General features: G+C 46.1%; 1 protein-coding gene across 3 annotated transcripts in view; it reads left to right on the top strand.

Annotated features, from left to right (window-relative positions):
• The window catches only part of LOC106581206 (protein PTHB1), a 200779-nt gene that overhangs the window by 23426 nt on the left and 164303 nt on the right, over positions 1-13050 (top strand). For all 3 annotated transcript variants that reach the window (XM_045702702.1, XM_014163124.2, XM_014163115.2), the window contains 3 exons: positions 2624-2708; positions 2780-2963; positions 6354-6483. In XM_045702702.1, coding sequence (XP_045558658.1) covers positions 2624-2708; positions 2780-2963; positions 6354-6483 — 399 coding nt within the window. The remainder of the gene's footprint in view (positions 1-2623; positions 2709-2779; positions 2964-6353; positions 6484-13050) is intronic.

The following is a 13050-nucleotide window of genomic DNA, read 5'->3' as shown; positions in this document are numbered from 1 at the left end:
CAGCTCCCCATGTAAGCCCTGTCTTTATTTTCCTCTACTTTGGCCATTCATCGCCCCTCCACAATAATCACAGTTACCTTCCTCTACAAACACACGCCGGGATTTTCCCTTTTCACGCTCCTGCTAAAACCGGATGGAAATTGGGGAAAGGCCGAAGTGTGTGTGTTTCGGTGGTTGAAACCCGGCCTTCCAGCTGTTTGTTATCCCAGATTTCTCCGATATCAAGAGCTTCCCCAGACGAGATATCCCTGCGGAAACGCTGACCTCACCCTCCTTCCCCTCCTTCCTCTCCTCCCGCTCTTCAATTCTCACACTGTATATATGAATTCTAATAACAATAATTCTGCCCAGGATGAAGCGCTCTATGTCCCCAGTTAACACTTGGCTGTGTCTAGACTTGGTCTCTGTGGCTAGAATCCCACTTTCTGATCAAATCTACACTCAAAAGTCATGAAAACTGTAGATACGAAGAGAGCTACATTTTGGTAATGAAAATCCTGCATGTTCGTTAGAAATAGCCTTGCTCTGAGTGTCATGTCCTGCCTAATATCAGTCAGCTAGAGAACTGTTCCGCTCCCTCGGTTTGTTTAGCCAGTAATGTTGATTTTCTCTCCGCTTGAGCGTTGGTGAATGTGATTTTGTGTTTGTGTATCAGGGAAGTATTAGGGAGATATCCTCTTTCATATAAATGACTGGGCTGTTTCCTCTGGCTGCTGAGTGACACACACACACACACACACACACACACACACACACACACACACACACACACACACACACACACACACACACCCCCACACTTCATCTAGCCTCCATTCCCCAGCTTCACACACTCACTCCGTGTCTCTCTGGGCTGTCTGAAACACAGAGACACTCTTTTCTACCTGGAGAGGTTGGCTGGGTTTGTGTGGGTTGAACTGGTTAAAGGTGAGGCTCGTGGGGTGTGTGTTGGTAGTATGTTCATGTGCACACATGATCATACATTTCATACACACAACCGTGCATGCATATTATGCACATATTTATACTCATGTAAACACACCCTCACTGCTCCGCTGGGCTGGCCTGAGCTGTTTACAACCGGTGTGCATGCTGGTGGATCAGTTCTTCAAGGTTTGGACTCACACACACACACACACACACACACACACACACACTCTTTGTGATTCTACGTGTTAGGTCTCTTTCACACTAGCTCATTCACCAACAGTCCTGACCATAGTACTCTGCCATTAAAAGGCCTTGGCTAGATGGTGCCAAACTCTCCCATCCATTTAGGATTGAGGCCTTCAGGTTTCTTATAGCTGATCAAAAGTAATGTATGAATGCAAACCAAAGTGCACTTATTCGATGTGCATTTGTCAGGAGTGTAGTCTATTGTTACCCCTCTGCAACCTGTAACGGCAAAATATAGTCCCGTTTCCTCTTCCTCCACCTTCCCCATTGGCACTGCTTGCTGTTGTCTTTGGACATGTTCATCCCTCCATTCCTTTCTCAGAGGGAGAGAGACGTTCTCCCTGACAGAGCAAATAGTCTCCTGTCGTTTCCAGCTCCATAAACATCAGGACTTAGCAGGTCCTGATTTCCCTTCACATAATTATCTGATTCTTAGCAGCTTTTCCTTCTCCCTCCCGAGGGGCCAGGTGACTGAGTGTGTGTGTGTGTGTGTGTGTGTGTCTAAACTGAAGTATTACCACTGAGCACAGTGTGTGTGTGTCTAAACTGAAGTGTTACCACTGAGCACAGTGTGTGTGTGTGTGTGTTCTAAACTAAAGTATTACCACTGAGCACAGTGTGTGTGTGTCTAAACTGAAGTGTCACCACTGAGCACAGTGTGTGTGTGTGTCTAAACTGAAGTGTCACCACTGAGCACAGTGTGTTTGTGTCTAAACTGAAGTGTTACCACTGAGCACAGTGTGTGTGTGTGTGTGTGTGTCTAAACTAAAGTATTACCACTGAGCACAGTGTGTTTGTGTCTAAACTGAAGTGTTACCACTGAGCACAGTGTGTGTGTGTGTGTCTAAACTGAAGTGTTACCACTGAGCACAGTGTGTGTGTGTCTAAACTGAAGTGTTACCACTGAGCACAGTGTGTGTGTGTGTGTCTAAACTGAAGTGTTACCACTGAGCACAGTGTGTGTGTGTGTCTAAACTGAAGTGTTACCACTGAGCACAGTGTGTGTGTGTGTGTGGGTGTGTCTAAACTGAAGTGTTACCACTGAGCACAGTGTGTGTGTGTTCTAAACTGAAGTGTTACCACTGAGCACAGTGTGTGTGTGTCTAAACTGAAGTGTTACCACTGAGCACAGTGTGTGTGTGTGTGTGTCTAAACTGAAGTGTTACCACTGAGCACAGTGTGTGTGTGTGTCTAAACTGAAGTGTTACCACTGAGCACAGTGTGTGTGTGTGTGTGTGTGTGTGTGTGTGTGTGTGTGTGTGTGTGTGTGTGTGTGTGTGTGTGTGTGTGTGTGTGTGTGTGTGTGTGTGTGTGTGTGTGTGTGTGTGTGTGTCTAAACTGAAATGTTACCACTGAGCACAGTGTGTGTGTGTGTTCTAAACTGAAGTGTTACCACTGAGCACAGTGTGTGTGTGTGTGTGTCTAAACTGAAGTGTTCCTAACCCAGGTATGAGACGCTGGCGGTGGCCACGGATGCAGAGACCAGACAGGATGCTGAGCAGCATAGCAAAACTGCAGGGAAGAGACTGACGGTGAGAGGAGAACTCTGTGTGTGTGTGTGTGTGTGTGTGTGTGTTTTAACCCGGTGTGTTTTCCCCCTCAGGCTGACTGGACCCTGGTCCTGGGGGAGCAGGCCTTGGACCTCAGTGTCCCCTCCTTCTCTCCGTCCTCGTCCTCCATCTTTGTTTGCGGCGAAAGGAACCTGTACTGCCTCAAAGACAACGGACATATCCGCTTCATGAAGAAACTGGAGTACAACCCCAGCTGCTTCCTCCCCTACTCCTCAGGTAATGGTGGAGCCCTACTGCTTCCTCCCCTACTCCTCAGGTAATGGTAGAGCCCTACTGCTTCCTCCCCTACTCCTCAGGTAATGGTGGAGCCCTACTGCTTCCTCCCCTACTCCTCAGGTAATGGTGGAGCCCTACTGCTTCCTCCCCTACTCCTCAGGTAATGGTAGAGCCCTACTGCTTCCTCCCCTACTCCTCAGGTAATGGTGGAGCCCTACTGCTTCCTCCTCTACTCCTCAGGTAATGGTGGAGCCCTACTGCTTCCTCCCCTACTCCTCAGGTAATGGTGGAGCCCTACTGCTTCCTCCCCTACTCCTCAGGTAATGGTAGAGCCCTACTGCTTCCTCCCCTACTCCTCAGGTAATGGTGGAGCCCTACAGCTTCCTCCCCTACTCCTCAGGTAATGGTGGAGCCCTACTGCTTCCTCCCCTACTCCTCAGGTAATGGTGGAGCCCTACTGCTTCCTCCCCTACTCCTCAGGTAATGGTGGAGCCCTACTGCTTCCTCCCCTACTCCTCAGGTAATGGTGGAGCCCTACAGCTTCCTCCCCTACTCCTCAGGTAATGGTAGAGCCCGACTGCTTCCTCCCCTACTCCTCAGGTAATGGTGGAGCCCTACAGCTTCCTCCCCTACTCCTCAGGTAATGGTAGAGCCCTACTACTTCCTCCCCTACTCCTCAGGTAATGGTGGAGCCCTACAGCTTCCTCCCCTACTCCTCAGGTAATGGTAGAGCCCGACTGCTTCCTCCCCTACTCCTCAGGTAATGGTGGAGCCCTACTGCTTCCTCCTCTACTCCTCAGGCAAGGGTGCAATACTAGTGCTTCCTCCACTAGCCCTCAGGTAATGGTACAACCCTAGCCGCTTCCTCACATAAGACTGCTTTACTGCTTGATATCATTAGCTTGTTTACTGTTTGATGTCAGACACACTGTTTGTAGGACATATTAGATATCCATCCTCCATATTATTGATTAATATTATTGCTGACTCTTCTATCCAGTCTTTGTTTTAGGACTGCTATGTAGATACTGGTCTAACACATATTTCTAGTGGTGGTAGGACATTCCCCATGCCTGTCCAGAGTGTGTGTCGGTAGCAGAATGAGTGTTTGTCTGTGAGCTCAGGTTCATCTGATAGGGAGTCTCTCGGCTCCTGGGTTGGGTTTAATGAGGGACTGGAGTACAGCTCTACACAGTGCATCTGTCTGTCCTGACTGACTCCCAACATACCACTCCAACCAGAGGAAGTAGGAAATGTCACAGAGCAAGGCACGCTCTAATCGGATCCATATTTAGCATATGTAGCACCTCGAACATGCAACACACAGCACCGTCACCTGCATAAGCACACACACACACACACACACACACACACACACACACACACACACACACACACACACACACACACACACACACAGCATGTTCTGCTGGCGAAATGCCCTTTGGATCAGGGGTCTGCGTGATGCATGTTAATCCCACTATCGCAGGGTTCCAGCCAACACACCTCTCTCCAGCTGAGCTAAGTTACAGGTAACTGCCAAAATAATGGAAACACTAACATAAATGTCTTAATAGGGCATTGGTGCCACCATGAGCCGCAAGAACCACTTGAATGCACCTTGGTATAGATTCTACAAGTGTCTGGAACTCTATTGGGGGGATGCGACACCATTCTTCCACGAGAAATTCCATAATTTGGTGTTTTGTTGATGGTGAAAAACGCTGTCTCAGGCACCGCTCCAGAATCTCCCATAAGTGTTTTATTGGGTTGAGATCTAGTGACTGATATATATATATATATATATATATATATATCCTTTAAAATCCTTATGCTTCTTTGAGACCTCTCTTTCAAAATCACTGAGTTCTCTTCTAGCCATGGTAGCCAAAATAATGGTCAACTGGACATTTTGTATACATGACCCTAAGCATGATGGGAGGTTATTCGCTTAATTAACTCAGGAACCACACCTGTGTGGAAGCACCTGCTTTCAATATACTTTGTAGCTCTCATTTACTCAAGTGTTTCCTTTATTTTGGCAGTTACCTGTATATACATGGAGAGAGGGATGGCAAGGGAAGGATAGCGGGAGAGAAAAAAAAGGCTGAGGAAGGGAGGGAAATAGGTGAGAGGGAAGAAAGGAAAGAGAGAGGGATGGAAGAGGAGAAGCAGTGTGGTTGAGAGAAATGTTTTTTTTTAACCAGAGGCACCTGCTGTTTCCTCATTGAGTTGTGTTTGACCTGTGAGCACCATTCCCTCTGGTATACACACACACAACCTTACATCACACTATTCCCATTCCATTCGCATTGTTCCTCTATTCAGGCCAGGATCCCAGGTGACATCGATCACAGTCCTCGATAGTTTTCTCTGGTTATGTTTTCAGCAGCCACCCGGATAGTATGGCAAATGGCTTCCCGCTATTGTAATCTGCTGCGGTTGTGTTTTCAATACAGAGAGAGGGAGAGGAACTTTCTGGGCTGCTGACTTTCACATTGTTTTGGCTGGAACTTTAGCGGTTTACCGGCCCGCTCTCAATATTTCACAGGTTTTCCCCTCTGGCCCTCCGCTATGCAGCTGCCTTTTTTGGCTCGCGTTCTCCTTCTCTCTCTCCCTCGTTTCTTTGCCCCCTCTCTCTCTCTCCCATCCTCTGGTTTTCCCTCAATGAGTGATAATACAGCCACTTAACCCCAGCATTGATAATAATCACTTATAATTAGTGTACACACACATACATCTCAGGGTAAGGTGTGTTCAGGGAAACCATGCCACATGTCTGTCTGATACACTGCTATTAATACAGTGCCTGGCCACAGTGGCAGAACAGAATGAACCAAGAGGAGCGAAAGAGAAGAAAATAAATGCTGCTGTATGTAGTGGATGGAGGGAGTCCTAAATAAACTGTCTGTCATTTCGGCCTTGCCTGCCCCTGCCCTCTATCCAAATGAGGTTGGCTAGGCGTGGGTTGCGGGTGCATCTCAGCTCTCCCATGGTGGCAGTCAAGGTAAATGCTTGTGTGCGCGCGCGGCCAAACCAAAAGGCGTTTTCATGCTAGACCATTTCAGCTCAACCCGGGTTTTAACCGTGTGTGTTCTCACAAATGAATCTTCTGCTACCTCAAAGACATACCCTCACCCCAGAACTAGGCCTTGTTTAATTCATTTGTAGTGACTTGAGATCTTTTTGCTTTCTAAATTGTTAAATATTCATTGAAGGTTTGTTGTCATTTTATGGACTGGCTTCTAGCCTTCCAAAGCAACTCCGAGCAAATCGATATCCCATTGATGACTGATGGATGGAAGGATTGTATTTATAAAGCACCTTTCATTAGGTGTCATGCATCTCCTGTGACTGTAACTAACCTCTGACCCCTCCTTCTCTTCCCAGTGTCTGAAGGCACCACCAACACTCTGGTCGGTAACCATAACAACATGCTGCTGGTGTACCAGGATGTGACGTTGAAGTGGGCCGCCCAGCTCTCCTGTTCCCCCGTGGCTGTCAGGCTCGCTAACTTCCTGTGAGTACACCCACCCCACCCCCCACCCGTTACCATGGCACCCGCTGCTGCTATGTTTGGTGTGTTGGTGTTGCCATGAATTTGGTGGTTGTGTACTGTAACCAGGATTGGATCATTTCCATTCTGTCAATTTAGGAAATGAAATTCAAAAGCCAACCCCCACATTTAACAAAAGAAGAAGTTGTAAGTTAGTCATTTTTCCATTAATGAATACCCTCTCTTCAATTGACTTATCTGAAATGGACCCCAAAGTTGATGGTAACTTCACGCCGATACACTTAAACACACAGTGTGTGCTCAGATGCCACTGATCCAATAAGGTAACAGATACCCCTGTGGATGAAAGGAGGAGAGGAGAGTGGGACTCTAAATGGAATGGGAGTGGTGGAAGCACTCAGATGGAGCTATTCCTGTGCTCCATGGGTGAGTGTCCCTGTGTGTTGGCTCCATTCCTGTGCTCCATGGGTGAGTGTCCCTGTGTGTTGGCTCCATTCCTGTGCTCCATGGGTGAGTGTCCCTGTGTGTTGGCTCCATTCCTGTGCTCCATGGGTGAGTGTCCCTGTGTGTTGGCTCCATTCCTGTGCTCCATGGGTGAGTGTCCCTGTGTGTTGGCTCCATTCCTGTGCTCCATGGGTGAGTGTCCCTGTGTGTGTCTCAGTAGCTCTGCTCTGTTGGCTCCATTCTAAAGAGCCCTTCTGTCAGCACCAACTAGATGAGCCTCTCTCTGGCTCCTCCCAGAACAAACACACATTTGCATAGCACACACAGTTACACACTCATCCTCCACGCAACCTTACAGAACACATTCTACATAGGACATACGTGTAGCCTTCATTCTCTCTCTCTCTGCTGAGCACTACTCTCTCACCCACAGGCATACTCGCGTACACACACTCTATGAAGCCCATATGCCAGGTTTGTTATTATTAGTGTGATTATTAATGATCACCAGTTGTTATGGTTATCACCATGAGAAATCCACCAAAATCCCTGAGAGGAAATGATTTCACAATGTCTTACAGCTGGCCAATCAAAACAGATAAGGGAGTGGTGGACTGTAGTATTAAATGTCATCGCATCTTAATGGCCATAATCACACCGCAATTTACAACAATTATTTACAACACAAACAGTGATGAATAATGATGCCAAGCATCACATCTGGAGGAAACCTGGCACCATCACTACGGTGAAGCATGGTGGTGGCAACATCATGCTGTGGGGATGTTTTTCAGCGGCAGGGACTGGGATACTAGTTAGGATCGAAGGAAAGATGAATGGAGCAAAGTACAGTGAGAGCCTTGATGAAAACCTGCTCCAGACCTGCTCTGGAGCAGGTTTTCATCAAGGGTCTTGGTTTCAATCTTGGTTTCATCAGACCAGAGAACCTCTCCCATCTCCACAAAGGAACTCTGGAACTCTGTCAGAGCGACCATCAGGTACTTGGTCAACTCCCTGACCAAGGCCCTTCTCCCCCGATTGCTCAGTTTGGCTGGGGGGCCAGCTCTAGGAAGAGACTTGGTGGTTCCAAACTTCTTGGGGTCCTTCAATGCTGCAGAAATGTTTTGGTACCCTTCCCCAGATCTGTGCCTTGACACAGTCCTGTCTCGGAGCTATACGGACAATTCCTTTGACCACATGGCTTGGTTTTTGCTCTGACATGCACTGTCAACTGTGGGACCTTATTTTAAAATGTAACCTTTTTTAAGAACAAATTCTTATTTACAGTGACGGCATACCGGGGAACAGTGGGTTAACCGCCTTGTTCAGGGGCAAGATGACAGATTTTTACCTTGTCAGCTCGGGGATTCGATCCAGCAACCTTTTGGTTACTGGCCCAACACTCTAACCACTAGGCTACCTGCCACCCCATTTCCAAGTCATGTCCAATCAATTGAATTTACCACAGGTAAATGACTAATGATGAGTGAGAAAAATCACACCCCCTAGACATGTTGTTAATGGTGAGAGATTTGCATGTCTTGGGGGTATGATATTTGACACTAACTTTCTCACTCATCATTATTCCCGATTCATTCAGGATAATCCTTAATCATGGTAGCATCCAAATTAATGTAGAACTGTTTAGAAACACATTCTAGTCCTATTTATACTGAACAAAAACAAAAACGCATCATGCAGCAATTTAAATGTGGTAATCAGTCAATTGAAATAAATTCATTAGGCCCTAATCTATGGATTTTTCCATGATTTGGCATACAGATACCTTAAAAAAAATGGTCCTCAGGATCTCGTCAAGGTATTGCCGTCGATAAAATGTAATTGTGTTTGTTGTCCGTAGCTTATGCCTGTCCACACAATAACCCCACCACCACCATGGGGCACTCTGTTCACAACGTTGACGTCAGCAAACCACTCGCCCATGCAACGCCATACATGTGTTCTGGTGTTGTGATGCCGGTAGGACGTACTTCCAAATCTGCCACAAGGCGGCTTATGGTAGAGAAATGAACATACAATCCTCTGGCAAAATCTCTGGTGGACATTCCTGCAGTCAGCATGCCAATTGCACGCTCCCTCAACTTGAGACATCTGTGGCATTGTGTTGTGTGAATAAACTGCACATTTTAGAGTACCGTAAATTCCGGACTATAAGCCGCAACTTTTTTCCCAGCTTTGAACCTCGCGGTTTAAACAATGACGCGGCTAATATATGGATTTTTCCCGCTTTCACAATTTTTTTCTCCAAAAAAACACATTCTGTGGCGTGCTCAGTTTTTTGGCGGCATGAAGCTTTCATTAGACCAATGAAATTGCCGAACGGGTTAAGGTCAAACAACTTTTTTGTTTACTGTTTAGATTAAATCGAGCGCTCTCAAACTTCCCATCATTCTGATTATGGTAGTCATTTTGTCACCCTCATCATGGCAAAGACACGGAGAAATGCATATGATGCAGCTTTCAAGTTGAAGGCGATTGATCTGGCTGTTGGAAAAGAAAATAGAGCTGCTGCACGGGAGCTTGGTCTTAATGAGTCGATGATAAGACGTTGGAAACAGCAGCGTGAGGAATTGACTCAGTGCAAAAGACAACTAAAGCTTACTGCAAATTTTTTGTTACAAGCCGTGTTTCGTTAAAGCCTATTTATTTTTGTTACAAGCCGTGTTTCGTTAAAGCCTATTTATTTTTGTTACAAGCCGTGTTTCGTTAAAGCCTATTTATTTTTCTTACAAGCCGTGTTTCGTTAAAGCCTATTTATTTTTGTTACAAGCCGTGTTTCGTTAAAGCCTGTGTAAAGTTCATTTGTTTCAATGTACCGTTAGGCACCTGCGGCTTATAGACATGTGCGGCTTATTTATGTTCAAAATAATATATATTTCTTAAATTCAGTGGGTGCGGCTTATATTCAGGTGCGCTTAATAGTCCGGAAATTACAGTAGCCTTTTATTGTCCCCAGCACAAGGTGCCTGTGTAATGATCATGATGTTTATTCAGCTTCTTGATATGCCACACCTGTCAGGTGTATGGTTTATTTTGGCAAATGAGAAATGCTTGCTAACAGGGATGTAAACAAATTTGTCCACATGGAAAATGTCGAGAAACTTTTATTTCAGCACATGAAACATGGGACCAACACTTTACATGTAGTGTTTATATTTTTGTTCAGTGTACAATAAAAGGGACTCCAAGATGACACTACATTACTTACCATTCATTCCTATTGGACACTAAATAATCTGAAACGCAAATTCATCCAACAAGTTTGTAGAGTCACAAGCTGGATGTAATCAAATTTCAAATCAAATCAAATGTATTTTTATATAGCCCTTCGTACATCAGCTGATATTCTCAAAGTGCTGTACAGAAACCCAGCCTAAAACCCCAAACAGCAAGCAAAGCATGTGAAAGAAGCACGGTGGCTAGGAAAAACTCCCTAGGAAAAACTCCCTAGAAAGGCCAAAAACCTAGGAAGAAACCTAGAGAGGAACCAGACTATGAGGGGTGGCCAGTCCTCTTCTGGCTGTGCAGGGTGGATATTATAACAGAACATGGTCAAGATGTTAAAAAATGTTCATAAATGACCAGCATGGTCAAATAATAATAATCATAGTAGTTGTCGAGGGTGCAACAAGCACGTCCGGTGAACAGGTCAGGGTTCCATAGCCGCAGGCAGAACAGTTGAAACTGGAGCAGCAGCACGGCCAGGTGGACTGGGGACAGCAAGGAGTCATCATACCAGGTAGTCCTGAGGCATGGTCCTAGGGCTCAGGTCCTCCGAGAGAAAGACAGAAAGAGAGAAAGAGAGAATTAGAGAGCATATTTAAATACACACAGGACACCGGATAAGACAAGAGAAATACTCCAGATGTAACAGACTGACCCTAGCCCCCCGACACATAAACTACTGCAGCATAAATACTGGAGGCTGAGACAGGAGGGATCAGAAGACACTGTGGCCCCATCCGATGATACCCCGGACAGGGCCAAACAGGCAGGATATAACCCCACCCACTTTGCCAAAGCACAGCCCCCACACCACTAGAGGGATGTCTCCAACCACCAACTTACCATCCTAAGACAAGGCCAAGTATAGCCCACAACGATCTCCGCCATGGCACAACCCAAGGGGGGGGCGCCAACCCAGACAGGAAGACCACGTCAGTGACTCAACCCACTCAAGTGACGCACCCCTCCCATGGACGGCATGGAAGAACACCAGTAGGCCAGTGACTCAGCCCCTGTAAAAGGGTTAGAGGCAGAGAATCCCAGTGGAAAGAGGGGATCCGGCAAGGCAGAGACTGCAAGGGCGGTTCGTTGCTCCAGCCTTTCCGTTCACCTTCATACTCCTGGGCCAGACTATACTTAATCATAGGACCTACTGAAGAGATAAGTCTTCAGTAAAGACTTAAAGGTTGAGACTGAGTCTGCGTCTCTCACATTGGTAGGCAGACCATTCCATAAAAATGGAGCTCTATAGGAGAAAGCCCTACCTCCAGCCGTTTGCTTAGAAATTCTAGGGACAATTAGGAGGCCTGCGTCTTGTGACCGTAGCGTACGTGTAGGTATGTACGGCAGGACCAAATCGGAAAGATAGGTAGGAGCAAGCCCATGTAATGCTTTATAGGTTAGCAGTAAAACCTTGAAATCAGCCCTTGCCTTAACAGGAAGCCAGTGTAGGGAGGCTAGCACTGGAGTAATATGATCAAATTTTTGGTTCTAGTCAGGATTCTAGCAGCCGTATTTAGCACTAACTGAAGTTTATTTAGTGCTTTATCCGGGTAGCCGGAAAGTAGAGCATTGCAGTAGTCCAGCCTAGAAGTAACAAAAGCATGGATTAATTTTTCTGCGTCATTTTTGGACAGAAAATTTCTGATTTTTGCAATGTTACGTAGATGGAAAAAAGCTGTCCTTGAAACAGTCTTGATATGTTCTTCAAAAGAGAGATCAGGGTCCAGAGTAACGCCGAGGTCCTTCACAGTTTTATTTGAGACGACTGTACAAACATCCAGATTAATTGTCAGATTCAACAGAAGATCTCTTTGTTTCTTGGGACCTAGAACAAGCATCTCTGTTTTGTCCGAGTTTAAAAGTAGAAAGTTTGCAGCCATCCACTTCTTTATGTCTGAAACACAGGCTTCTAGCGAGGGCAATTTTGGGGCTTCACCATGTTTCATTGAAATGTACAGCTGTGTGTCGTCCGCATAGCAGTGAAATTTAACATTATGTTTTCGAATGACATCCCCAAGAGGTAAAATATGGCAGACTCCACTAGTGGCAGACTCCACCAAGCTGGCAGGCTGGCTAACAGCCTGCTGCCTGGCCTGCACCCTATTTCATTGTGGAGCTAGAGGAGTTAGAGCCCTGTCTATGTTCGTAGATAAGATGAGAGCACCCCTCCAGCTAGGATGGAGTCCGTCACTCCTCAACAGGCCAGGCTTGGTCCTGTTTGTGGGTGAGTCCCAGAAAGAGGGCCAATTATCTACAAATTCTATCTTTTGGGAGGGGCAGAAAACAGTTTTCAACCAGCGATTGAGTTGTGAGACTCTGCTGTAGAGCTCATCACTCCCCCTAACTGGGAGGGGGCCAGAGACAATTAATCGATGCCGACACATCTTTCTAGCTGATTTACACGCTGAAGCTATGTTGCGCTTGGTGACCTCTGACTGTTTCATCCTAACATCGTTGGTGCCGACGTGGATAACAATATCTCTATACTCTCTACACTCGCCAGTTTTAGCTTTAGCCAGCACCGTCTTTAGATTAGCCTTAACGTCGTTAGCCCTGCCCCCTGGTAAACAGTGTATGATCGCTGGATGATTAGTTTTAAGTCTAATACTGCGGGTAATGGAGTCGCCAATGACTAGGGTTTTCAATTTGTCAGAGCTAATGGTGGGAGCCGTCGGCGTCTCAGACCCCACAACGGGAGGAGTAGAGACCATTACGTGCTAGGAATATGGGACCAAATACTAAACTTTTGACTACTTTATTTATAACAAATTGTAGTGTTAATCATTTTGACCTCTACCTTTTTGAAGATTTTTTTTTTTTAACTTGTTAAACAAAATCTCTTTCTCTGAGCACTTGTATTACTATGAAATAGAATTT

Source organism: Salmo salar, chromosome ssa02 (assembly GCF_905237065.1).
Source record: "Salmo salar chromosome ssa02, Ssal_v3.1, whole genome shotgun sequence".
NCBI lineage: Eukaryota > Metazoa > Chordata > Actinopteri > Salmoniformes > Salmonidae > Salmo > Salmo salar.
This window is presented reverse-complemented; position numbering and strand designations above follow the sequence as displayed.